Source organism: Garra rufa, chromosome 24, assembly GCF_049309525.1.
Source record: "Garra rufa chromosome 24, GarRuf1.0, whole genome shotgun sequence".
NCBI classification, from domain to species: Eukaryota; Metazoa; Chordata; class Actinopteri; order Cypriniformes; family Cyprinidae; genus Garra; species Garra rufa.
The window spans coordinates 31,760,970-31,787,990 of NC_133384.1; the positions used below are offsets into that span (position 1 = coordinate 31,760,970).

At 30.6% G+C, this 27,021-nt stretch overlaps 3 protein-coding genes across 3 annotated transcripts in view; 1 reads left to right on the plus strand and 2 right to left on the minus strand.

Moving 5' to 3' along the window:
- Nucleotides 1-430: 430 nt before the first annotated feature.
- cdk5 (cyclin dependent kinase 5) lies at nt 431-12,042 on the minus strand. Its single transcript, XM_073830726.1, has 12 exons — nt 11,884-12,042; nt 8,891-8,979; nt 8,745-8,812; nt 7,154-7,214; nt 6,984-7,040; nt 6,782-6,877; nt 6,569-6,643; nt 6,390-6,486; nt 6,230-6,299; nt 4,022-4,082; nt 3,719-3,799; nt 431-3,645 (listed from the first exon to the last, which is right to left on the minus strand). The coding sequence occupies exons 1-12, from the start codon at nt 11,918-11,920 to the stop codon at nt 3,559-3,561; spliced, it is 879 nt and encodes a 292-aa protein (XP_073686827.1). The 5' UTR covers nt 11,921-12,042; the 3' UTR covers nt 431-3,558.
- Nucleotides 12,043-13,384: 1,342 nt separating this feature from the next.
- On the minus strand, nt 13,385-23,119 carry abcb8 (ATP-binding cassette, sub-family B (MDR/TAP), member 8). The gene is made up of 16 exons (XM_073830729.1): nt 22,899-23,119; nt 20,175-20,514; nt 19,926-20,081; nt 18,547-18,641; nt 17,916-18,021; nt 17,667-17,828; nt 17,501-17,586; nt 17,107-17,204; nt 16,919-17,024; nt 16,774-16,807; nt 16,548-16,684; nt 16,355-16,449; nt 14,528-14,661; nt 14,292-14,439; nt 13,937-14,187; nt 13,385-13,844 (listed from the first exon to the last, which is right to left on the minus strand). Exons 1-16 carry the CDS (start codon nt 23,003-23,005, stop codon nt 13,761-13,763), a joined length of 2,139 nt encoding a protein of 712 aa, XP_073686830.1. The 5' UTR covers nt 23,006-23,119; the 3' UTR covers nt 13,385-13,760.
- Nucleotides 23,120-24,799: 1,680 nt separating this feature from the next.
- The window catches only part of atg9b (autophagy related 9B), a 38,440-nt gene continuing 36,218 nt past the window's right edge, over nt 24,800-27,021 (plus strand). Inside the window, exons 1-4 of the mRNA XM_073830602.1 lie at nt 24,800-24,908; nt 24,991-25,034; nt 25,317-25,381; nt 25,477-25,647. Of these exons, the coding sequence (XP_073686703.1) occupies nt 24,800-24,908; nt 24,991-25,034; nt 25,317-25,381; nt 25,477-25,647 (389 nt within the window). The remainder of the gene's footprint in view (nt 24,909-24,990; nt 25,035-25,316; nt 25,382-25,476; nt 25,648-27,021) is intronic.

The window sequence follows — 27,021 nt, forward strand, 5'->3', positions numbered from 1 at the left end:
TATTTTTTTTATAAAGGGTGTTTGACTTTCTTTGCACGTCCGCTTTGTAAACACTGGGTCGGTACTTCTGCCTACATCACGTCCGTGATTAAATAATGCTTGATGTCGAGCTAGTGCAAGACGAGCATTTGTAATTAAAAATAATATAAATTATTTTATTTTTTTTAGAAAACGAGCGATCGTATGGCTAGATAAGACCCATATTCCATGGCTGGGATCATGTAGAGCCATTTAAAGCTGCATTGAAACTGCAATTTGGACCTTCAACCCATTGCCCACCATTGAAGTCCACTATATGGAGAAAAATCCTGGAATGTTTTCCTCAAAAACCTTAATTTCTTTGAACATCTAGGATTACATGGAGGCGAGTAAACTATCAGGACATTTTCTGATTTCGCTCATGCCGGACATTTATGAGAGTTTGTTTTAGAGAAAACATTTTTAATAAACCGGTGCAGAATTCTTCAAACAATTTTACATACGGTTTGCAGATAATCAAAGTACACCATGAAAAATAATAATCAGTGATAACTTGATGGAGGTTTGGAGTTCTGCTACATTCTTGAAACTGGTTGTTCTTGCACATTACTTGTTGCTAAATCCTTCCAACTTTTATTTTTGTAACAAATCTTATATTTTTTTTTAATAATAAAAACATTTAGGTACTTAAACAGAATGCTAGATTGATCATAAAAGATCTGTCAGGAATGGTCCCTCCAAGTCACCTAATTTAAACCTTAAGCCTATCGATTTATAACATACTATATGAATAAATAAAAGCATTTTCACACAGTGATTAAAAAACGAAAAATGCAACCACTCACTATCTCAAATGTAATCTAGATAAATATATTCAGCCTACTTGTTCCATAACATAATAATCACTAGCAAAGGCCTGAAAGTTGTGATGTTGATTATGTTTTCTAACAATGTATATCTACTACGGCTGATGAAAAATGCAAAGCAAAATTGAAGGTTTTTTCCTATGTTTCACAGACTTCAGGGCCATCAGACCTGACTCTTCTATAAGGTACACATGTGCAACATCACATGTAGTGTAATGACAACACTGGCATGCAAATACAAAGTCTTTTATACACAGCTATTGCTCAGACTGTTGAAGGCAAATCTTGTGGTCCACTTTACAAAATAAGCAAAATAGCTCACCCAAAAAAAATGAAAATTTACTGATTAATTATTCGCCTCAGGCCATTCAAGATGTAGATGAGTTTGTTTCTTCATGGGAACAGATTTGGAGATCACTCGCTCACCAATGGATCCTCTGCAGTGAATGGGTGCCGTCAGAATGAGAGTCCAAACAGCTGATAAAAACATCACAATAATCCACAAGTTATCCACACCACTCCAGTCCATCAATTAATGTCTAGTGAAGCCAAAAGCTGTGCGTTTCTAAGAAACAAATCCATAATTAAAACATTAACTTCAAACTGTTGTTTCCATCTTAAATACTAATCCATAATCCATAATAACGCTTCCTCCAGTCAAAAAGTCCTCTCTCCTGATAAAGATGAGTAAACTTTTTTACTGAAGGAAGTGTTATGGATTATGGACTGGTATTTTGGCTGTAAACAATAGTTTAAAGTTAAAAATGTCTTGATGGATTTGTTTATTACAAATTATGTGCATTACTTGTGTTTTTATCGGCTGTTTGGACTCTCATTCTGATGGCACCCATTCACTGCAGAGGATCCACTGATTGGTTGGAAATCCGTTCCAATGACAAAACAAACTCGTTTACATTTTGGATGGCCTGAGGGTGAGAAAATTATCAGGAAATATTCATTTTGGGGAAGTTGCTTTCCTATATACAGAGTCAAACTATGTGAAACTGCCCAAGCAGTGTTTTCTATTGAAAACTGCAATACTTCAAGATTTGCTGAAATTATTTGAGGGACGAAACAACAAACTAAAAAAGCGCTAGAATTGCTTAAAATTACTGCTAAACTCTCATTCACACAAAATGGCAAAACGACAGTCGCACAGTGATAACTCTACACTTTTTTTTTCCTCCATACTCTTACTGAATGTACAACACAAAACTTAAGTGGAAAAGTAACTTTTTTTTAAATACTGTATATTGTAACATAAGCTAAATCAAGTATGTGCGCTGTACCTTATTAAATTATACTGCTCATTTGATCTTTGACAAATAAAAAAAAAAAATAAGAAAACGCTGCTTTCAGTAGTCTTCACGGCAGCATTTTGTAAACCATTAAAGATCTATGAAGCACATTTGGCAACTAAATAAATCGTGTAGGGCCAGGATTTCTGAAATTTTGGTAACCATCTTCAAAGTTTAAACAATAGTTCACTCAAAAAATGAAAATTCGCTCAACATTTACTCACCATCAAGACATTTCAGTTGTATGCTGAAGAATTTCACGCACCTTATTTATATGTGCAGAAGTTTAATTCTGTCATTTACTCACCCTTAAAGGAGTAGTTCACTTCCAGAACAAAAAATTACAGATAATGTACTCACCCCCTTGTCATCTAAGATGTTCATGTCTTTCTTTCTTCAGTCGTAAAGAAATTTTGTTTTTTGAGGAAAACATTTCAGGATTTCTCTCCATATAGTGGACTTCTATGGTGCCCCCGAGTTTGAACTTCCAAAATGCAGTTTAAATGCAGCTTCAAAGGGCTCTAAATGATCCCTGCCTAGGAAGAAGGGTCTTATCTAGCGAAACGATCGATTATTTTCTAAAAACATTTACAATTTATATACTTTATCTCTACACAGAGTACACACAGAGTTAGACAAGAAAAGCATTTGAGGTTAAAAAGTACATAAATTATAATTTTTTTTTAGAAAATAACCGTTTTGTGCTTTGCTAGATAAGACCCTTCTTTCCTCGGCTGTGATCGTTTAGAGCCCTTTGAAGCTGCATTTTGGAAGTTCAAACTCAGGGGCACCATAGAAGTCCATTATATGGAGAGAAATCCTGAAATGTTTTCCTCAAAAAACATGAACATCTTGGATGACAAGGGGGTGAGCACATTATCTGTAAATTTTTGTTCTGAAAGTGAACTACTCCTTCAAGTTGTTCCAAACCTGTACAACTTTCTGAACACGATGTGGTAACCAAAGAGTTGACGGCAGCCATTGACTTACATGGTATTTATTTTTCATGCTATTAAGTCAGTGGCTGTTTGGTTATCTTCTTTTTGTCTTTAACAGCTGAAGGAAACTCAAGTTTGGAACAATTTGAAGACAAGCTGATGACAGAATTTTCATTTTTGGGTGGACTGTTCCTTTAAGACCACTCTAATACAATAAAACTATTTTTGGAGACATGGTTTATGTAGAATAACAGCACCACTTTGTGCATTAGAGAGTGTCACTATCACAATCATATCCATATTATCAAATCATAAAGATTTAGAGGGAGGAGTGTTTCAGTGTCCCTCTATCCTGGTATAGAGAGTCTGATCCGAACTGAAACTGAAAGATAAGTAAAAGCTGGAGGTGTTGAAGGGGTTTTACGAGGTAAGACCGGCCCATCTGTGTTCCTAAATGATGTTGTGGGGATCTGACATTTAGGGTGGGCAGAAATCAGCAAAGTAAGGGTGCTGTAGGGCTTCCTCTGCTGAAATTCGCTGTACTGGATTGCACTTCAGAAGATTCTGCAAAGAACAAACAGAAATTCAGCTAAAGCACGAAGCATGAAATCATGAACTTGTATTGTTAAATACGTACCTGTAGTAGGTCTCTGCCAGTGCTGCTGAGTTTTGGGACGACATTCACAAGTGATGTAGTAGCTGGGTACATTGGGTACGGCTGTCAAGATGAAAAATATATATGTAAATACATCAAATGGAATGCAGAATAAATGCATCAAAATAAAGTAAGGTTTAAAGTAGTTAACTGTTGAGAATTTCTTAAAACATCAATGTTAATATTTGGTTTACGTGTACATTCTCACCCAATCTTTTTGTTTTTTTTGTGCAAAGAAAATCTCTCTGCCAGCATTTAGAAGAATGAATCAATTCAATGCTGTACCTTATAATCTGGAAGTTTATTCATAGTCTGCCACTGTTCTTCTGTCGGCGTTCCCAGCAACGTGCCACAATGTTAAAGTTAATCAGTTCATACGTTTTTTTTTTCTCTTTCTTTTTTAGTTGCAATAATAAAATCACTAAATGGACATTAATAAAAACTAAAACTGAAATAAAAAATAAACACTGTACCTAAATAGTAATATAAAAATATAATTATTAAATTATAAAATGTAACTAAACTTAAAAAAAAGAAAAGTCAAAATATAAAAATAAACAAAAGTAATTGAAAAACTATAGTAGTCTTTGTAAGTTGAACTTATTTAATCAAAAATACTGAAAAAAAGTAATATTGTAATTTAAAATAGTTTTCTATTTTAATATACTTTAAAATAAAAAATAAATATATTTTTGTGATGCAAAGCTGAATTTTCAGCCTCATTATTGCAGTCTTCAGTGTCACATGATCCATCAGAAATCATTCATGATGATTTTTTTTAATCAATGTTGGAAACATTTGTGCTGCTTAATATTTTTTTGAAACCTATAATACTTTTTTAGATTTCTTTGATGAATAGTTAAAAAAAAAGAAAGAACAGAATTCATTCAAAATAGAAATCTAAATGTAACAATACTATACATTTTTATCAGCTGAACACATTTTTGCTGAATAAAAGTATTAATTTCTTTCAAACAAAGAAAGAAAGAAAATGCACTGACCCCAAACTTTAAACGGTGGTGTTTATTGTTTCATAAGATTTCTATTTTAAATAAATGCTGTTCTTTTCAATGTTTTATTGATCAAAGAATCCTAAAAACTATCACAGGTTCCAAAATAAATCAATCAATAAATAAAACAAATTAAGCAGCACAACCGTTTCCAACTTGGATAATAAATCAGTATATTAGAATGATTTCTGAAGGATCATGCGTCAATGAAGACTGGAGAAATGATGGCGAAAATTCAGCACTGCATGACAGGAATAAATTAGATTTTAAAGTATATTAAAATAGAAAACCACTATTTTAAATTATAATAATATTTCACAATGTTACATTTTTTTCTGTATTTTTAATCAAATAAATGCAGCCTCGATGAGCAAAAAAGTTCATTAAAAGATTTTTAAAGAAAAAGTCTTTAAAAAGTTTTCTTTAAAAAATAACGTATCAATTGCTGAATAAATGTACTAATTTCTTCCAAACAAAAAAAGAAATCTTATGCCGTTTCAAGTTTGGGGTCTGTAAATTTTCTTTCCATTTTAAATAAATGCTGTTCGTTTTAATGTTTTATTCATCAAAGAATCCTAAAAAAAAAAGTATCACAGGTTTAAAAACAAAAACAAAAACAAAAAAAACACTGAAGAACTGTTTCCAACATGGATAATAAATCAGCATATTAGAATGATTTCTAAAGGATTATGTGACACTGAAGACTGTATATTATAATGCTGAAAATTCAGCACTGCATGGCAGGAATAAATTCGATTTTAAAGTATATTAAAATAGAAAACCACTATTTTAAATTATAATAATATTTCACAATTTTACATTTTTTTCTGTATTTTTAATCAAATAAATGCAGCCTCGATGAGCAAAAAAGTTCATTAAAAGATTTTTAAAGAAAAAGTCTTTAAAAAGTTTTCTTTAAAAAAATAACGTATCAATTGCTGAATAAATGTACTAATTTCTTCCAAACAAAAAAGAAATCTTATGCTGTTTCAAGTTTGGGGTCTGTAAATTTTCTTTCCATTTTAAATAAATGCTGTTCTTTTTAATGTTTTATTCATCAAAGAATCCTAAAAAAGTATCACAGGTAAAAAAAAAAAAAACACTGAAGAACTATTTCCAACATGGATAATAAATCAGCATATTAGAATGATTTCTAAAGGATTATGTGACACTGAAGACTGGAGAAATAATGCTGAAAATTCAGCACTGCATGACAGAAATATATCAGATTTTAAAGTATATTAAAATAGAAAACCACTATTTTAAATTACAATAATATTTCACAATATTAGAATTTTTTCAGTATTTTTAATTAAATAAATGCAGCCTTGATGAGCAGAAAAGGCTTCTTTAAAAACATTAAAAATATATAAATCTAAAAAAATAATGAATAATAAAAAAAAGAAACTTCAGGATTCACAGCTCAATCTAAATAAACAATCCAACAAAAATCTTAAACAGATCAATTGAGTGTAAAGGATATCTAAAAATCCTCTTTAGTTGGTCGTCCACATCATTACCAGGAAATAAGGGCCGTCCTGCATTTGCCAGTTCTAAAAAAAACAAAAAAAAAAACAGCAAAAATGCAGAAAAATAAATGAATATACTACAAAAAAAGAGATTTTAAAAGAAGCATTTCCTACCTGCAAATATACACCCTGCAGACCACATGTCAATAGAGGTAGAGTATAGCTTAGCACCAAACAGCACGTCTGGAGGCCTGTACCACAACGTCACCACCTAAAGACATTTAACGTGAAATGAGAAAAAGGGAAACTCTGAAAAAAACAACCATGCTGCATCTGAAGCAGTGTAGCTTTACCTCAGCAGAGTAACAGCGTACAGGAATACCAAATGCTCTGGCCAAGCCAAAGTCAGCTAACTTCAGTTCACCGTTCTGTTGGCAACAACATAACATTTTATAAAATAAACAGAAATATGGAAACAAGCATGTTGAAGTTAGACAAAATCTTAAACCTACAGACTATTTCATGACACTAAGCATTAACAATGGGACTTTCGGTTATTTACTTACTCTGTTGATGAGCAGATTTTGTGGTTTAAGGTCTCGGTGGAGAACATTTCGGCTGTGGCAGAAGGCAAGACCCTTTAATAACTGGTACATAAAGGACTGCAAGGAGAGAAGAATTAAATCTGCATTATTTGATATGTCAAACATCTGATATATTATTCTCAGGGCTTTATACAATTAAAAAGGATTAAAAAACAAATCAAACCTTGACAATCTCTGGATCCAAGTCACCATTACAGCTGTCAAAGTATTTCTTCAAATCCTGTTTAAATGAAAAGCATTGTGCATGTTACAAAACACGTATTGATCTCTCTAAAATTCAAGGAGCACGATCGTTGGAAACCAGGTAAATGTAATTATGTTGCAGGCTCTTACCTGATCGCAATACTCAAACACTAATGTCAGCTTCTTATCACTGTGAAGGACGTCGTGCAACCTACAAGAACAAATAGCTGTTGTTAATGTAAAATTTATATTTCGTCACCATTTATTTATATCAATAACTGATTGAAAATGTTAATTTAAAAATACTTAAATTATGTTATACAGTTAAATATGCAATAATGAATAGAAATAAAGAGAAATAAAAAACTACTTATTGCGATAATTTGAAAGCCTATAATATTTTTAAAATTTAAGAGAAATAAAATTACTTACAAATGAAATACTTAACTAAATTTATTTCCTTATTTTCAAAACTTATTTATAGGGTTAAATGTGTACAATGTATGCAATTATTAAAAAAACTTATTAATTATAATATTAACCACTATTTTTATCAACAATTATTTTGAGTATTTAAAAACTGATTTTACATGGTTAAATATTTAAATCAATAATTAAATTAAAATGAAAAAAAAAATGCTTAAACACTTAAAACTGATGCCATAAAATGCAAAATATGCAATAATTAAAATAAAAATTTGAAAAAAGTACTTATTGCAATAATTTGCAACAATTTTAAAAATATAATTATTTTTTAAATCCAAGAGAAATAAAAAAGTTCCTAAGTACTTAAAAAGTTATTCATTAAAATTGATGTACATTGTTATACAGCATAAAACAACTTGCACCATTTATTTCATCACTATATTTATATCAATAACAATTTTAACATGCTTATTTAAAACTATTTGCTACAAAACAAAATTGATTTTATGTGGTTAAATGTATTACATATGCAATAATTAAAAAATAACAATTATAAAGTTAAAAAAAATCTAAGAGAAATAAAAAAAGTACTTAAGTACTTATTAATATATATTTTGTATGTTGTTAATGCAGTGTAAGACAAGTTACACCATTTTTATTTCATTGCTATTTATTTATATCAATACATTTTAACATGCTTATTTAACAATAGTTGCAACAAATCAAAACAGATTATATGTGGTTAAATATATTACATATGCAATAACTTAAAACATAAAATTTAAATGAAAAAGTAAAAAAAAAAATTTAAGAGAGATAAAAAAGAACTTATTAATATTTATTGTGTATGCAGCATAAGACAAGTTCTAATTATTTATATCAAAAATTATTTTTTAATGTTTATTTAAAACTAAAATTATATGGTTATATTTTTTTAATCAAAACAAAAAATAAAAAGTACATATTGCATATGTACTTATTTATTAATAATTAATATTTATTAATATTTATTGTGTATGCAGCATAAAACAAGTTACACCAATTAATCACTAATTATTTATATCAAAAAAACTTTTTTTTATGTTTATTTAAAACTAAAATTATATGGTTATTTTTTTTTAATCAAAACAAAAAATAAAAAGTACATATTGCAAAAATCTAAATGCAATCATTTAAAAAATACAATTCCAAAAAAAAAATAATAATAAAATTGAAGAGAGAGAGAGAAAAAAAAAGTACTTATTTACATTTATTTTGTATAGTGAACAATTCTAAACATGCAATTAATTAGAAAAAAAAATAAAAGCAAACACACCTTACAATGTTTTTATGCTTCAGTTCTTTCAGGAGGCAAATTTCTCGTAATGCTGAACTTGGAACCCCCTGTAGTAGGATTAAAAATTAATGTGACAATTTGCTTTTAGTATGACTTGACCCACCAGCAGCCTCAGCTCTTCTTACCTCATCATCATCGTCCAATCTCACTCGTTTGAGGGCCACAATCTCATGTGTTTCTCTGTTTTTAGCCTTGAAAACAGTCCCATAGGTACCTGGTGACAGAGTACAAAATGCATTAAAAAAACTGGGAATAAAATATATGACATGACAGCCTGACTTTTTCAAAGCATGAATTAGAAAATCATTGTAGAAATAGGATGAGTTCCCAAAATATCTATTATAATAAAACAAATCCTTAAATGGGCGTGGCCTAGCAGTAAAACAATAAATTGCCTATGAAATAACTGTTATATTTAAATTTACATTTGTTTGATTTGCTGTTCAATGGATATAACAGTATACAAGTGTAAATTATTGTCTAGAATGCTTTTGATTAATAACCTAAACAGCATTGTCAACCATTATTTTTGTCATCAAATTTCAATACTGACCAATCATGGTCGTTTTTGAATAATACACTACCAGTCAAAAGTTTTTGAACAGTAAGATTTTTAATGTTCGCTTTTTTAAATAAGACTCTCACCAAGCCTGCATTTATTTGATCCAAAGTACAGCAAAAACAGTAAAATTGTGAATTTTTTTTTACTATTTAAAATAACTGCTTTCTATTTGAATACGTTTTAAAAAGTAATTTATTTCTGTGATTTCAAAGCTGAATTTTCAGCATCATTACACTGGTCCTCAGTGTCACATGATCCTTCAGAAATCATTCTAATATGCTGATTTGCTGTTCAAGAAACATTTATGATTATTATCAATATTTAAAGTACAAATTTTTCTCTTTGATTTGCAATACAGACTAATCATGGTCGTCAAAAGTTTTTGAACAGTAAGATTTGTAATGTTTTTTTTTTTAAAGAAGTCTCTTCTGCTCACAGTTTCTATTTCATCACCATTTATTTATATCAATAATTGATTTAAATGCTTATTTAAAAAATACTTAATTGCAACCAACTAGAACTGATGTTATACAGGTAAATATATTAAATATGCAAATGCAATAATAAAAAAGAGAAATAAAAAACTACTTATTGCAATAATTTGAAAGCAACTTTAAAAAGCCTATAATTTTTTAAAAATCTAAGAGAAATAAAAATGCCTTACAAATTAAATACTTAACTAAATTTATTTCCTTTAAAAATACTTTTAAAATACAAAAAAAACAAAATTGATTTATATGGTTAAATTTATACAATGTATGCAATTATTTTTAAAAAATTAATTAATCGATAAAAAATATTTTAAAATTCAGTAATAATAATACACTTTATTATGTAATATAATTTCATATTTCTTAAATAAATAAAGCAGGAAAAAAATGCAATAATAATATACTTTATATATTTTTTTAAATAATAATAATAATAATAATAATATACATTTTAATATAATATTTGATATAAATTGTATATATTTTTAAATAAATAAAGCAGGATAAAAAATATAATTAATTATATTTTACCTCAATTTTCATGGAAGAGTTTGAACATTTCAAAATAAGATACAGACAGATATAATAATAAGCATTTAAATAAGATCTAAAATAACCTTTTGATATAATACTTTATACATTTAATATTTTTTAAATAATAATAACAACAATACACATTTTGATATAATATTTGGTATAAATTTAATATATTTTTAAATAAAAATAATAATATTAACCACTATTATTTATTGCAATAATAATAAGTATTTATTGCAATAATTTGCAACAATTTTAAAAATGCTATAATAAAGGCACAAAGCCTGCCTTTATTTGTTCCAAAGTACAGCTCAAACAGTAAAATTGTGAAATATTTTTACTATTTAAAATAACAGCTTTCTATTTGAATATATTTGAAAATATAATTTATTCCTGTGATTTCAAAGCTGAATTTTTAGCATCATTACTCCAGTCTTCAGTGTCACATGATCCTTCAGAAATCATTTAAATTTGCTAATTTGCTGTTCAAAAACATTCATTATTATTATCAACATTTAAAGCAGTTGAGTAAATTTTTTTCCAAGATTCTTTGATGAACAGAAAGATCCAAAATCAGCGTTTGTCCGAAATAAAAAGCTTTTTTTAGCATCATACACTATACTTTTTATATAAAGACATTTATAATGTTACAAAAGATTTCTATTTCAGGTAAACACTGTTCTTCTGAACTTTCTATTCATCAAAGAAACCTGAAAAGCTGTTTTCAACATCATAATAATAATAATCAGAACAGCAGAATGATTTCTGAAGGATCATCTGAAGTAATGATGTTAAAATTCAGCTTTGAAATCACAAGAATAAATTACATTTTTAAATATATTTAAATACAAAGCAGTTCATTTAAATAGTAAAAATATGTATTTGTTTTTGCCTTACTTTGGAGTAAATAAATGCAGGCCTGGAGGCTTTTGAGCAGAAAAGACTTCTTTAAAAAAACACATTTAAAAATCTTGTAATGTGTATGAGCAGATATTAAGATTTTTGCCCGAATTGTCATCTATAACTCAACTACCAATTCAATTAAATATATTTAGTAAACAAAACTCGCCAAGAAGTTAAAAATCATCCTGAGATTTGAATGTAGCTCAATGGAGAAGAGCCATTTTGAGCCTTTATGCGCCCCCTAGAGGAAGAGTCACTTAATGACTCATAAAAATCAGCTTCTAGCATTTTTAGCATTTCAAAGAAAATAGTACTAGAATGAATGACCGATTACTTTAATTAGAGATTATCAGTGTAACATCTTCATGTCTCTAAATAACAGTGATCGCATCTTTAACAGGTGTAAGTTAGAAATGCTGTTGTGATTTATCTAAAGCCAGGTGCATCATCATCCCAGTATGAGCTAGCTAGCTCTAGCTTAGATTTGAATCTTAACATATGTTTTCCCTCACTGTCAGATGCTGTAAGATCTATTATAATCATGAGCAAACCTTCATGAGTGTTAATACTCAATAAATCTCCAATGCAGACACAGCTAGTCAGGCCAGACAATCTCTTTACTCACCCTCTCCTATCTTCTCCAACTTCTCATACTTTTGCATGGTTTTAGCCAATTACGACAGCTTTTAAATAAAGTCCTGGCTCCTTATTTCCCTACGTATTAAAAGAAAGGTTTTAATTGTGCAGCTGATTGCTGTCGTTTTTATCAACAAGGGGCGTAGTACGCAACATCAAGAGAGCAATAAGCGCTTCAAGATGGCGATCTGCTGAGAGACACTTCAAAATAAAAGCATCGTTTGTAAATGGATTTCTGGGTCGATAAAAATACTTTAAAATGCATTAATGATAATAATACACTTTTTAAAATTTTATAATTCTTAAATAAATAAAGTAATAATAGTAATGATAAGCATTTAAATAAGATCTAAAAAAACTTTTGATATAATACTTTATACATTTAATATTTTTTAAATAATAATAATAATAACAATTCACATTTTGATATAATATTTGGTATAAATTTGACATATTTTTAAATAAATAAATAAAGCAGGATAAAATATAATTAATTATATTTTACCTCAATTTTCATTGAAGAGAGTTTGAACACAATGGTATTGATATATAATATATATTTCAAAATAAGATAGACACAGATATAACAACAACAATAATAATAATAAGCTTTAAAATAATGAAAAACCTTTTGATATAATATTTTATACATTTTATATTTGTATTAATAATAATGATGATAATAATAAAATTTTTGTTATAATATTTGATATAAATTTGATTTATATTTTAAATAAATAAATAAATAAATAAGGCAGGTAGAAAATATAATTTATTTTTATTATACCCCAGTTTTCATGGAAGACAAACGAAGTTTGAACACAATGATATTGATAAATATGTATTTCAAAATAAGATGGACAGATAGATATAATAATAATAGAAATAATAATAAGCATTTAAATAAATCTAAAAACAATTCATATATTATTATTTTTATCAATTCTATTTTTATAATAATAATATTATTTTATATAATATTTATATACATTTTATATATTTTTTAAATATTTATGTCTTATACCTAAATTATTATACCTCAATTTTATGGAAGACGGAGTTTGAACACAATGGTATTGATATATAATATATATTTTAAAATAAGATAATAATAAGCATTTATTTTTTACTTTTGATATATTTTTATAAATTTTATTTTTAATATAATATTTTATATATATTTTTAATACATAAAGTAGGAAGATATAAATATATAAACCTCTATTTTCATGAAAGACAAGCAGAGTTTGAACAGAGTTTGAATATACTGTATATATATATTTCAAACTAAGATAAATGTTTGATGCTTGTGAATGGACTTCTGGTTAAAAAGTACTTTAAAAAGTCAGTAGTAATAATAATAATAAACATTTAAACAAAATCTATATAAAACACTTTTGATATGTTTTTTATAAATTTTATATTTTATTATTAGTAGTAATAACTTAAATAATAATAAAAATAGATAGATAAACAAGCAAACAAATAAAGCAGGAAGAAAATATTTAATTTTATTGTACCTCAATTTTCATGGAAGATAAACAGTGTATCAACACAACAGTATTGATATATAATGTATATTTCAAAATAAAATGTACAGCTTACTTTATTGAAACCTTTTAATTTAAAAAAGAAAACATTCAAATACTTTCAGTCTAGAGTTTGTAAATTAAAAACATGTATTTAAAAACAGTTTTGCTACCATTACACAACACTGACATATATCTGTTTTACAATACATAAAACTCCAACCAGGGAAAATTGACTAAAACTCATTTTCTATGACAGAGCACCAAATGAAATTGTCTTTTAAAAGATTGTTTAAAATAACTGTGCTTGATGAAATATGCACAGTAATACAGTAGTTTATTTGTGACCGTCGGATCGTTGTCTCTTTATGAGTTCAGCGTACAGCCCTCCTTTGCTCAGTAGTTCCAGGTGTGTTCCAGCCTTAAAAAACAAAACAAAATAATAACATTAAATATCATCACAGTGTTTACACATATTCAGTATGCCGTTACAATTGTAAAGTCCTTCCTAACCTCAACAATACGTCCATTGCTCATGACACAGATGAGATCGGCCCCCTGTATGGTGCTGAGCCGGTGAGCGATAATCAGAACGGTGCGTCCCGTTGTGGCTCGGTCCAATGCCTCCTGAACCACACGCTCAGACTCAGCATCTAACGCACTGGTGGCCTCATCCAGAATCAGGATGCTGGGGTTTTTGATCAGGGCTCGAGCGATAGCGATTCGTTGCTTCTGTCCCCCAGAAAGAGTCACTCCACGTTCACCTGAAGACATTTGTACAGAAAAATATACGAAAATTAATTTATTATATTTTATAATTATATTTAATTTTATAATTTATTTTTTGATTTTATTAAACAGCACTTACCAACCACGGTGTTGTATCCATGTGGGAATCCTGTGATGAAATTATGAGCATTGGCTTGTTTGGCTGCAGACATGACCTCAGCGTCTGTGGCACTGGGCTTTCCAAATCTTATATTCTCCATCACGGAGGTACCAAAAAGAACAGGTTCCTATAATAATAACAAAACAGAATTGTAAGATTGGTGATCTTTTCACACACCTATAACACAAAGAGTGAGTAGAGAGAGTAAAATGTACCTGACTAATGAACCCAATGACGTGTCCTCTTAACCAGGATGGGTCCAGTGTTCTGATGTCCAGCCCGTCCAGCATGACCACTCCACTGCTCGGGTCATAGAACCGCTCCAATAAGGCAGCCACTGTGGATTTGCCTGAATATAGAGGTAAATAAATTACTAATGTGTTAATGATAACAATATAGATAGACAGACACCAGGCCGGAGTTTGACACCCCTGGACTAGAAAGATAGATGGACAGACATATGGACAGATAGATAGATACATAGAAAAACACAGATGAACTGATAGATAGATGGACAAACTGACAGACAGACAGATAGATAGATAGATACAGAGAAAGACAGATAGATAAACTGATAGATACACAGATGGACAAATTGACAGAAGGATAGATAGATAGATGGACGGATGGACAGACAAATGGACAGAAGAATGGATGAAAAGACAGATAGACAGACAGACAGATAGATAGATAGACAGACAGAAAGACAGATAGACATACATGGACATATACATAGAAAGACACAGATGAACTGATAGATGGACAAACTGACAGATAGATAGATAGATAGATAGATAGATAGATAGATAGATAGATAGATAGATAGATAGATAGATAGATAGATAGATAGATAGATAGATAGATAGATAGATAGATAGATAGATAGATAGATAGATAGATAGACGGACGGACGGATGGACAGACAGATAGATAGATAAATTGACAGATGGACAAATGATGGATGGACGGACAGACAGACGGACAGATAGATACAGAGAAAGATAGATCAACTGATAGATAGACAGATGGACAAATTGACAGACGGATAGATAGATGGACGGATGAACAGACAGATAGATAGACAGACAGACAGACAGACAGACAGACAGACGGAAAAATGGACAGACAGACAAATGACTAGATAGATAGACAAACTGACAGACGGACAGATAGATAGATATAGAGAAAGACAGATAGATGAACTGATAGATAGACAGATTGACAGACAGATAGATAGATGGACGGACAGACAAATGGACAGATGGACAAATGACTAGATAGATAGATGGATGGACGGACAGATAGATAGAAAGACACAGATGAACTTATTGACAGATGGATGGATAGATGGACGGACAGACAGAGATAGATAGATAGATAGATAGATAGATAGATAGATAGATAGATAGATAGATAGATAGATAGATAGATAGATAGATAGATAGATAGATAGATAGATAGATAGACACAGATGAACTGATAGACAGGTGGACAGACAGATAGATAGATAGATAGATAGATAGATAGATAGATAGATAGATAGATAGATAGATAGATAGATAGATAGATAGATAGATAGATAGATAGACAGATAGATGAAATGATAGATAGACAGATGGACAAATTGACAGACGCATAGATAGATGGACGGACGAACAGACAGACAGACAGACAGATAGATAGACAGACAGACAGACAGACGGAAAAATGGACAGACAGACAAATGACTAGCTAGATAGACAAACTGACAGATGGACAGATAGATACAGAGAAAGACAGATAGATGAACTGATAGATAGACAGATGGACAAATTGACAGACGGATAGATAGATGGACGGACGGATGGACAGACAGATAGATAAATTGACAGACAGACAAATGGACAGATGGACAAATGACTAGATAGATAGATAGATGGACGGACAGATAGATAGAAAGACACAGATGAACTTATTGACAGATGGACGGACGGACGGACGGACAGACAGACAGACAGACAGACAGACAGACAGACAGACAGACAGATAGATAGATAGGTCACCTCCGCCAGACTCGCCAACGATAGCGATGGTTTTACAGGGAGGTAGAGTCAGGTTGAATTTCTTAAGGATCTGGTTTCCAGGTCTTGTCGGGTAACTGAGAAACATCCAGGAAACATCAAATAACAGAGAATGAAACTTTTCAGATTGAATTCAGGTCTTGTCATGTTTGAATGAGAGCAGACAGAGTCCTACCTGAAATTGATATTCATGAAGTCAACTCTGCCAGTCAGAGACTTGAGAGGGATACGACCACCTCCGGTAAGAGGAATGGTGGGCTCTAGAGCCAAATACTCAAACACACGAGCTCCTGCACTCATACCTCGGACCATCTGACACAAACCACACATAAACTGTATATAGATTACATACTATATACATTATAATGTAACAGAACGCTTGGAAATGCCTTTCTTCTCACCTGTCCAAACAGAATTGAAATGCTGGCAAGAGATCTATGGAGAGAATGAGAGAAGTGATTTGATTACATTTGATATCATAGACAAGGTTTTGCTGGATTTTTGTTTTTTTGTACATTATGTGTAGATGTAAATTAGGACTCTTACCTCTGAACTGTTTGTGAGGCGACCAAAAATGACATTAGATCACCAGGGGACATGTCATTCCGAGCCATCAAAGACCCACCAGCAAAAATAGTGCCTAGGACAATGCCTGTCGAAAATAAAAAAAAATTCAACAGATCTAATTCATGTGAACACTGCTTGTAAATCAGTATAAAAGAATCATTACTCACAGTTTAGGACAATATTAGACAGTCCCTGAAATACAGCAATTCCTGTGCCCAGCGCCTCATTCATTGCAGCTGATTTCTGGACTTCAACAGCATACATCCTGTAAAAGTAAAGGCATATCAAAACTGTTAGGTTAGGATGAAAACATCAGCTTTAGTACATCAATGTTGAACATAAAAAAGACTATGCACTGTAAAAGTGTTTGCAATTTGTCCAGAAATAAAGAAAAAATGCTACAGTAAAAATTTAAAATGGATTACCTCCACATTATATGTACTTTTATTATAAAATACTGTCAAATGCATGGCTTTTGCAAGTAAAATTACATTCCCAGCAACTTTTTTCCTCAATATTGGCACACAAAATGTGAAAAAAATCTAGATTCTGCAATCATACTCTAATTCTCGATCCTCCATGGCAAACGCTCTCACTGTCCGCACGTTACCAAGAGCCTCGTCGGCCACTCCTGTAGCTTTAGCAACCTAAAAGAGGAAAACAGATGAGTTAGCATTCAAACACTCACAAAACTACAATCTTCTCTTCTCCTTCAGAGCATTGTTACCTGTTCCTGTGCTTTCCGTGATAGTTTACGAAGAAAAGAACCGATGAGAGCACCAGCCCCCACCAGACATGGCAGGATGACCACAGTGAGACCTGTGAGTTTGGGAGAGATGACGTACAGCGACACAAAACAACCTACCGTCTGCGTGGCACTGCGCAAACCCTGTAAAACATAAAATAGATAACAAATGAATGTGGTATGTCTATACATTCTAGGATTTTAAAACACACTTGCTGTAAAACATCCTACCTGAGAAACAACCAGCTTGAAGGAAGATTTAAACTCCTGGATGTCTGACGTCAGGCGATTAACCAGCTGCCCGGTCTTGTTTGCATCAAAAAATGCAACATCTTGTCTGTAACAAGACATTTAGACATTAAAATGCTTTCTCTTTCTAATATGTGACCCTGGACCACAAAACCAGTCATAAGGTTAAATTTTACAAAACTGAGATGTAAACATCACATGAAAGCTCAATAAATAAGCTTTCTATTGATGTATGGTTTGTTAGGATAGGACAATATTTGGTCGAGATACATCTGTTTGAAAATCTGGAATCTGAGGATGCAAAAAAATCTAAATACTGAGAAAATCAACTTTAAAGTTGTCCAAATTAAGTTCTTAACAATGCATATTACTAATCAAAAATTACATTTTGATATTTTTATAGTAGGAATTTTACAAAAAATCTTCATGGAACATGATCTTTACTTAATTTTCTAATGATTTTTGGCATAAAAGAAAAATCGATAATTTTGACCCATACAATGTATTTTTGGCTATTGCTACAAATATACCCCAGCGACTTAAGACTGGTTTTGTGGTCCAGGGTCACATATGTGTTTATCTAAAAAAAAAAAAAAAAAAAACTATTACAAACCGAAGCAAAGAGGAGAAGAGAGTTGTCCTCATGTCAGCTGCCACTCTCTCTCCAACTCTAGACAGAAGAATGATGTAGCCACTGGTCAACAGACCCTGAAAGACAAATAAAGATCATTTAATATTGTAAAATATTATTTAAAAAAAAAAATAGTTTGAATATATATATATAAAATGTAATTTATTCCTGTGATGCTGCAAAGCTGAATTTTCAAAATTACCAAAATAAGAGGGATCATACAAAATGCAAGTTTTTATTTAGTACTGACCTGAATAAGTTTAGTCAAATAAAAGATGTTCACATATAGTCCACAAGAGAAAACAATAGTTGAATTTCTAAAAATTTTGAACCCTGTTCTGATTTTTAATACCGTGTTGTTACCTGAATGATCCACAGCTGTATGACTACATCATTTTGAGATCCATCTTTTCACACTGTGGACTTGAGAGACTTGTATGCAACTATTAAAGAAGTTTCAAATGCTCACTGATGCTTCAGAAGGAAATACAATACAAATACAAACAGAAATACAACTTTTGAACAGAATGAAGATGTGTACATTTTTCTTATTTTGCCTAAATATTATATATTTTTTTAATTTAGTACTGCCCTTCAGAAGCTACAGAAGATAATTATGTGTTTCCCAGAAGACATAAGTTAAATTTACCCTGATCTTTAAATTCAAAAAGTTTACACCCCCCAGCTCTTAATGTTTCCTTTTGAAGCATCAGTGAGTGTTTGAACCTTCTTTAATAATTGTATATGAGTCCTTTAGTTGTCCTGAGTGAGAAAAGATGGATCTCAAAATCAAACAGGCATTGTTGGAAAGGGTTCAAATACACAAAAATGTTGAAAACCAAAGAATTTGTGGGAACTGAAGGATTTTTCTGAAGAACAGCGGCCAGTTTAACTGTTCAGGACAAAAAAAGAGACTCATGAACAACTCTCACTAAACAAAAAACACAGCTGTGGATCATTCAGGTAACAACACAGTATTAAGAATCAAGCGTATGTAAACTTTTGAACAGGGTCATTTTTACAAATCCAACTAGTACTTTCTCTTGTGGACTATATGTAAACATCTTTTATGTGAAATATTTTATCTTATTCAGGTCAGTACTAAACAAAAAAATAACTTGCATTTTGTATAATCCCTCTTACTTTGGTAAAATAATTAACATTTTGCAGATTCTGCAAGGTGTATGTAAACTTTTGACCTCAACTGTAAATGTCTGTAGTGTCACTTTTGTTTAATATAATGTTTGGTAAAAAATATATTAGTTTCTTTCAGAAATCTTACTAACATCTAACTTTAGTGTACAAGTGCAAGAAGCAAGTCAAATCTTGCTCATAGAGCTTCACTGTGTCACTTAACATACCTGTAAACCATACAGTCCGAGCAGCTTCATTGCAGGCGCTTTAATGTCTCTTATGTAATGACCTGCTTGTTCTCTCATGTGGCGAGCGACGACATTCACCAGATCTCCCAACAACAGAGGAATCTGAATATTAAGGGCTGCTGCTCCGAACGCAAGCTGAAAGAAGACACATTACAGCACAATAAAGCAAACTATGCATAATATGGTCAAAAAGCAGCATAGGTATTAATAGTTTAATTGTTTACTTACAATAACGGCTCCTATCAGAGCAAGAAGTTGGGGCCGAACGAACTCCCACAGGATGGCCCAGCTAAATTCAGGAATCTTCTCATTCGCCTGAACTTCCACCGGGATGTTATTGTTCACATCTGCTTCACAATGAGCTACGGTACCAAGCAAGCGTGCGGTCACTGTCAAAGCAGCAGGTCCTAATATGAATTTCAGAGTGACGTTTGGTGATCTGGGTTGCCGCCTGGATGCTAGACGGAGCACTTTTTGAGCTTGTCTCCATATGCGAGCAGCAGCGTTGATGGTGATCTGTGTGGATGGGAGTCGTGAACTGCTCCATGGTACTGTATGCTGGCCACGCCTAAAAAACAAGAGATAATGCAAAACATTTATTGCATAGTACTACTAAAAATAAAAAGTGTGCTACCATAAGTTCCCATGACTATCATACAATATTTTTTCTTTACTTTAAGCCATGTAGATGTCATAAATCAACTTTTTCATACATAAATTACCTATTTCTACACATGAAATGTCTATTTGATTACATATACAATCAATTATGTTTATATACACTACCAGTCAAAAGTTTTTGAACCAAAGATTTTTTAAAGTTTTTTAAAGAAATCTTTTCTGCTCACCAAGCCTGCATTTATTTGATCCTTAATACAACAAAATCAGTAATATTCTGAAATATTTTTACTTTTTAAAATAACTGATTTCTATTTAAATATATTTTAAAATGTACTTTATTCCTGTGATCAAAGCTAATTTTTCAGCATCATTACGCCAGTCTTCAGTGTCACAAAATCCTTCAGAAATCATTCTGACATGCTGATTTGCTGTCTAAGAAACATTTATTATTTTTATTATTATCAACAACTTGCAACTAGACGGATGTACTGTTGTTTCCTCTACAGTCAAAAATCTGGGTGTTATATTAGACAGCAACCTGTCTTTTGAAAATCATATTTCCTATGTTACTAAAACAGCATTCTTCCATCTTAGAAACATTGCTAAGCTACGGAACATGTTACCTGTTTCTGATGCAGAAAAGTTAGTTCATGCATTTATGACGTCTAGACTGGACTATTGTAATGCACTACTAGGTGGTTGTCCTGCTTCTTCAATAAATAAGCTACAGGTAGTCCAAAATGCAGCTGCTAGAGTCCTTACCAGATCAAGAAAATATGATCATATTACCCCAGTTTTACAGTCTCTACACTGGCTACCTATTAGGTTCCGTATCACTTACAAAATAATACTTCTTACCTATAAGGCCCTTAATGGTTTAGCTCCTGCATACCTAACTAGTCTCCTACTACGCTACAATCCCTCACGCTCCCTAAGGTCGCAAAACTCTGGACTTTTAGTAGTACCTAGGATAGCAAAGTCCACTAAAGGAGGGAGAGCCTTTTCTCATTTGGCTCCCAAACTCTGGAATAGCCTTCCTGATAACGTTCGGGGTTCAGACACACTCTCTGTGTTTAAATCTAGATTAAAGACTCATCTCTTTAGCCAAGCATTCACATAATGTATCTCATAACGTTGTACTTCAGTTACATCTGATCAAATGCACATTAATATTCTTCAGCTTGGGCTAAACACATCATTTTTGTTTGGTTGGAAGTTGGAACAGCAGCTACGCTAATTATTTCTCTATTTGTTTCTCTGTTTCTGCCACGGGATTTCCATCCCGTGGTAACTAGGATTTACACAAGATTCAGTCTGGATTCAGAAGAAGAGATGATGCCGACCCCTCAGAGGACCGCAGATGATGCCAGCCTTGAAACAACATACAGCACTACATAATTTTCTTACAAGTTTGATCACAGCACATAATCATTGCAATTAGTGTTCATCATCTGTTCGATTACACAGTTACTGATTTTAACATTTATATCATATGTACATCGACTTGACATACAGTATTCACCACTAAATACTAAAATTACTAAATATATTGTAGTAGCCTAAACTTTTGTACAGCGCTTTGCAACGATTCGTATTGTGAAAAGCGCTATACAAATAAACTTGAAACTTGAAAACTTGAATCATCGTCAATATTTAAAGCAGTTGAGTACATTTTTTTTTCAAGATTCTTTGATGAACAGAAAGATCCAAAAATCCGCATTTATTTAAAATAAAAAGCTTTTGTAACTTTATACACTATACTACTCAAAAGCTTGGAGTCAGTATAATATTTTTAGGAAAAAAATTATAGAAATTAATATTTTTATTTAGTAAGGATGCTTTTAATTGATCAAAAGTGATGATAAAGACATTACTATTACAAAAGATTTCTATTTCATATAAATGCTGTGTGTTCTTCAGAACATTCTATTAATCAAACAAACTTGAAAAACATACTATTCAGCTGTTTTCAACATAATAATAATAAATGTTTTTTGAGCAGCATTTCTGAAAGATCGTGAGACTGGAGTAATGATGCTCAAAATTAAGCTTTTAAATCACAGGAATAAATTACACTTTAAAATATACTCAAAACGAAAACAGTTACAAAATATTTCACAATTTTACAGTAATAATTTAGGCTTGATGAGCAGAAGAGACTTCTTTAAAAACAAATCTTACTGTTCAAAAACTTTTGACTAATCGTGTACATATGCAAAATGAGATGCAAACATATCGTCTTATAACCTCAGACAGATCAATATGGAAATGACTACTGTGCAGCCAATTAGTTTAAATCTAAAATAATAAACAAAGAGAAATGTCGTGTACCTATTAAGGTGGTGGATCAAGAAATCTCTTGTTTTTTGGGAGTTCAAAAGTCGATCAGACGTGACAGTTCCGCGGGTCAATCGACTGCAGCGTGCAAAATGAAACATGTTGATGTAGTGTTTTAAAATGACAGCAGGAAGAAGAATAGAAGAAAAGATAGTTCATTAAACTAAATGAATTCAAGGATTATCATGTAGGCCGCCATGTTTACGCAACCCCATTCCAAGCGCGCCCCCGTTAACCCTGAACGTCATCGCTACGTAAAACACATTCGCTTGTTTTATTTATTCGCATAAATAATGGAATGTATACGACAATTTAAGTTTTTTAAAAATCAAATGTTACTGGCTATTTTTATTTATTTATATCCTTTTGTAATGACGCTTGTAATTTTCAAGGAGACTTTTTTTTTGTTCTATTTTCATGTAAATACACATTTTATGTCATTATTAATTATAAATGGTAACAATGCATAAAATAAATAAATGTATATAATGTTTTAAATTATATCCATTTCCATATACATTCGTTTTTTTGTTCAAACCCGTCCGTTGTTCAAAGACTTATCTAATAAATTGAATTTATGCTAAATCTAAAGCAACCTTTTTTTAAATTTTTTTTATTTAAATACACATTTTATGTAATTATTGATTATAAATGGTAATAATGTATAAATAAATAAATGTATATAATGTTTTAAATTATATCGATTTACATATAAATTCGTTTTTTTGTTTAAACCCGTCCGTTGTTCAAAGATTTACCTAATAAATTGAACTTAAATATAAAAAAAACCTTTATTTTTTAAAGATTTTTATTTAAATACACATTTTATGTTATTATTAATTATAAATGGTAATAATGTATAAATAAATAAATAAATGTATTTAATGCTTTAAATTATATCCATTTACATATACATTCGTTTTTTTTTTGTTTAAGCCTGTCCGTTGTTCAAAGACGGTCCTACCTAATAAATTGAACTTAAATATAAAGAAACCTTTATTTTTTCCGATTTTCATTTAAATACAAATTTTATGTTATTATTGATTATAAATAATAATGTATAAATAAATAAATAAATGCATATAATGTTTTAAATGATATCTGATTACATATACATTCGTTTTTGTTTGTTTGTTTAAACCCGTCCGTTGTTCAAAGACGTATTTGATAAACTGAACGAAAATAGAGACGAATTTAAAACGTAAACACTTATTGACAAATGTTATGTTTAAAATATAAAATATTTTACATTACATGTCAAAAATAAAAGTCTCCCCGGAAGTGACGCTACTAGAAGCCAAAGTGACGACAGGCGATGTTTGTTGTCATATCTGTTTTTGTTGTGAAGAGCAAAGGCGAGGATCCTCTCTGTTTGGATGGTAAGACCAATTGAACGATTTACGTATTAAAATCCTCTCAGTATTGTTTTAATATAAATGTTTTCAAAAAAAAGAAATCTCAGCTAGACGATAACAGACGATGTAAGCAAATAATGAGCAGTTTAGCCAGCATGAGGCTGATGTGAAATGGTCATCTGTTAAACTCACTCCCGTTAGCAGACAATGGATAAAAATAGTTAAATCTAAATGTTATTTATGTTGTCATTAATAATGGAAACATTTATACGCCATCGTGTTTTTATCTGTTAAGAAAGCTTGTCTTTGTTTCTTTGTAATATTGCAATCAAGTCTGTCCTTGACTCATCTGTTTATGTTAACTGTTCATGTGATTGTGGTTTTATCAGAAAACAGAGACAATAACAGTTTTGTAAATACAGTGAAATGTCAATTTGAGATGGTTTTGCACTATGTTTTCACATCTAATTCCACTCTAATGTTCTGTTTGTTCTTCAGGACCTATTGTTAATATTATAGAGAGGTAGAATGTAACACACGATGGCTGGTTTTGAAACGTACCAGGAGTATCAGCGAATAGAAGATTATGAGGAAGACTCACCTCCAGGAGAGGAAGATTTACTCATCCATGTGCCGGAGGGCAGAAGAGGTAATTATTGTTCACTTTTACATCATACATTATGACTAACAAATATTGTTTATTATGAATAACAATCTCTTTTGCATTGCAGACCCATGGCATCATATCAAAAACCTGGACAATTTCTTCACAAGAATATCCTTTCAAAATATTAAAACGATATGCAGTGTTATATCCTAGGATGAATATAAATTTTTTTTTTTTTTTTTTTTTTTTTATAAATCAGCAGTTGTCCAATAGCTATAAACTCCCAGAATGGTAAAATTTCTCTTTTTTTCTTGAAAGCACACTGTCTCTATTCATCATTAGGCATTAATGTTGTGTTACGCTTTGGCTACATTAATGGCTGAACAGTGCTGTGCTTCTTTAAAACTGTTTCAACTATCATTGGAATGCTAGAGTCTTTGACACGCTCACATCTATCATTTCCATCAAAAGAATGGATTCGCCTGTATGGTGTTATCAGAGTTTTTTGAACTTGTGTAAGTTGCCTGAAGCGTTAATTCTTTAGGACATGATTGCATATGTATCACTTAACAACTAACAACCCTGTCTGTTTTTGCATTCCCGTTCTCAGGCAATTCCTGTTTGTGGTCACGTTTACAACTTTTCTCTTCAACTGTGTGGAATATGATGTTCTCTTTGCCAACCGAGTGGTTAACCACACGGGGCACAGCCTCGGTCCTCTGGACAGGAACAAGGTCACCCTTCCTGATGCGATTTTACCCAGTGAGCAGTGCACTGAAAGGTCAGTGTGTCCGCTTTATACAGGCACATGCAATAAGAGATGCCGAGCATCCTTATATTGTGAATTGAAATCAGCGTTGCTTGTAGAAATTCTATAGTTACACTGAATTGACGGATTTATTTGAAACAACTAATTACATCCTTGACCAAATCAGTGTTTGTATCGTTAACTAAAACTAGAACTAATAAAAATGCTTAATTTAAATAAAACAAAAACAAACTCAACTAAAAAGAAGTATTAGATAATGAAAACAAAATTTTTTCTTTTGGCAACTAACTGAAGTAAAATAAGGTTAAGTTGAAGTACTAAAGTTACTAAAACAGAAGAAAAAATATTAAGCTAAATAAATATTTAAAATGACAAGAAATAACAGCATATAAACAAGTAACTGAAATAAAACTAAACTAAAATATAAATATAAATATTAGATGACCAAGTAAGTAGTACTAAAATTGCTAAAACTGAATAAAATATATAAAAGCTAAACATAAAAATAAAAAATTACAATAAATAAAAAAATAAATGACAAGCATATCAACTATTAAAGGAAATAAAACTACACTAAAATATAAATATTAGATAAAAACATTAAAAGTCAGATAAAAGTTAAACTTATATTCTTGTAAAAAAATTAAAGGTTAAGTTGAAGTACTAAAGTTACTAAAACTGAATAAAAATAAATGAATGCTAAATATAAATACAAATATAAAAAATGACAATAATTTTAAAAATAAATGACAAAAGCATAAACTATTAATGAAAATAAAAGTTAACTAAACAAAAATATAGTTATTAGATGAAAATCATGTAAAAAAACAAAAACAAATAAAAGTTAAAGTATAAACTTACTAAAAATGAATAAAAATAATCTAAAGCTAAATAAAAATATAAAAATGACAATAAATAAAAAAATAAATGACAAGAGCATATAAACTTAATTAAAATAAAACTAAACTGAAACAAATACCAGATGAAAAATGTAAAAAACTTAAAAGTTAAACTTTTATTCTTGTAAAAATGTTGCTTTGAAGTAAAGGTTAAGTTGAAGTGCTAAAATGACTAAAACTGAATAAAAATAAATTAAATAGAAATAGAAATCTTACAAAATAAATGACAAAAGGATATAAACTAATAGTGGAATCAAAACTAAACTGAAATATAAATAGATAAAAAAAACTTTAAAAAAAGTTTAACTTATTCTTGTCAAAAAAAATTAGAAATGCTGATTTAAAGTAAAGGTTAAGTTGAAGTACTAAAATGACTAAAACTGAATAAAAATTATTTAAAGCTAAATAGAAATATAAAAAAGACCAATTATATATAAAAAAAGAAAAAAAAAATATATATATATATATATAAACTATTATTGGAAAA

What these genes read in the sequence shown, in the direction of transcription:
- cdk5 (XM_073830726.1), bottom strand. Translation starts at nt 11,920, where the DNA reads ATGCAAAAGTATGAGAAGTTGGAGAAGATAGGAGAGG. An exon ending in AAAATCTGCTCATCAACAGA is followed by an intron (nt 6,644 to 6,781) that starts GTAAGTAAATAA and finishes TGTTGCCAACAG; the next exon opens with AACGGTGAACTGAAGTTAGC. An exon ending in ATAAACTTCCAGATTATAAG is followed by an intron (nt 3,800 to 4,021) that starts GTACAGCATTGA and finishes TCATCTTGACAG; the next exon opens with CCGTACCCAATGTACCCAGC.
- abcb8 (XM_073830729.1), bottom strand. Translation starts at nt 23,005, where the DNA reads ATGTTTCATTTTGCACGCTGCAGTCGATTGACCCGCGGAACTGTCACG. An exon ending in CACGGAAAGCACAGGAACAG is followed by an intron (nt 17,587 to 17,666) that starts GTAACAATGCTC and finishes TTCCTCTTTTAG; the next exon opens with GTTGCTAAAGCTACAGGAGT. An exon ending in GTCTAATATTGTCCTAAACT is followed by an intron (nt 17,025 to 17,106) that starts GTGAGTAATGAT and finishes TATTTTCGACAG; the next exon opens with GCATTGTCCTAGGCACTATT.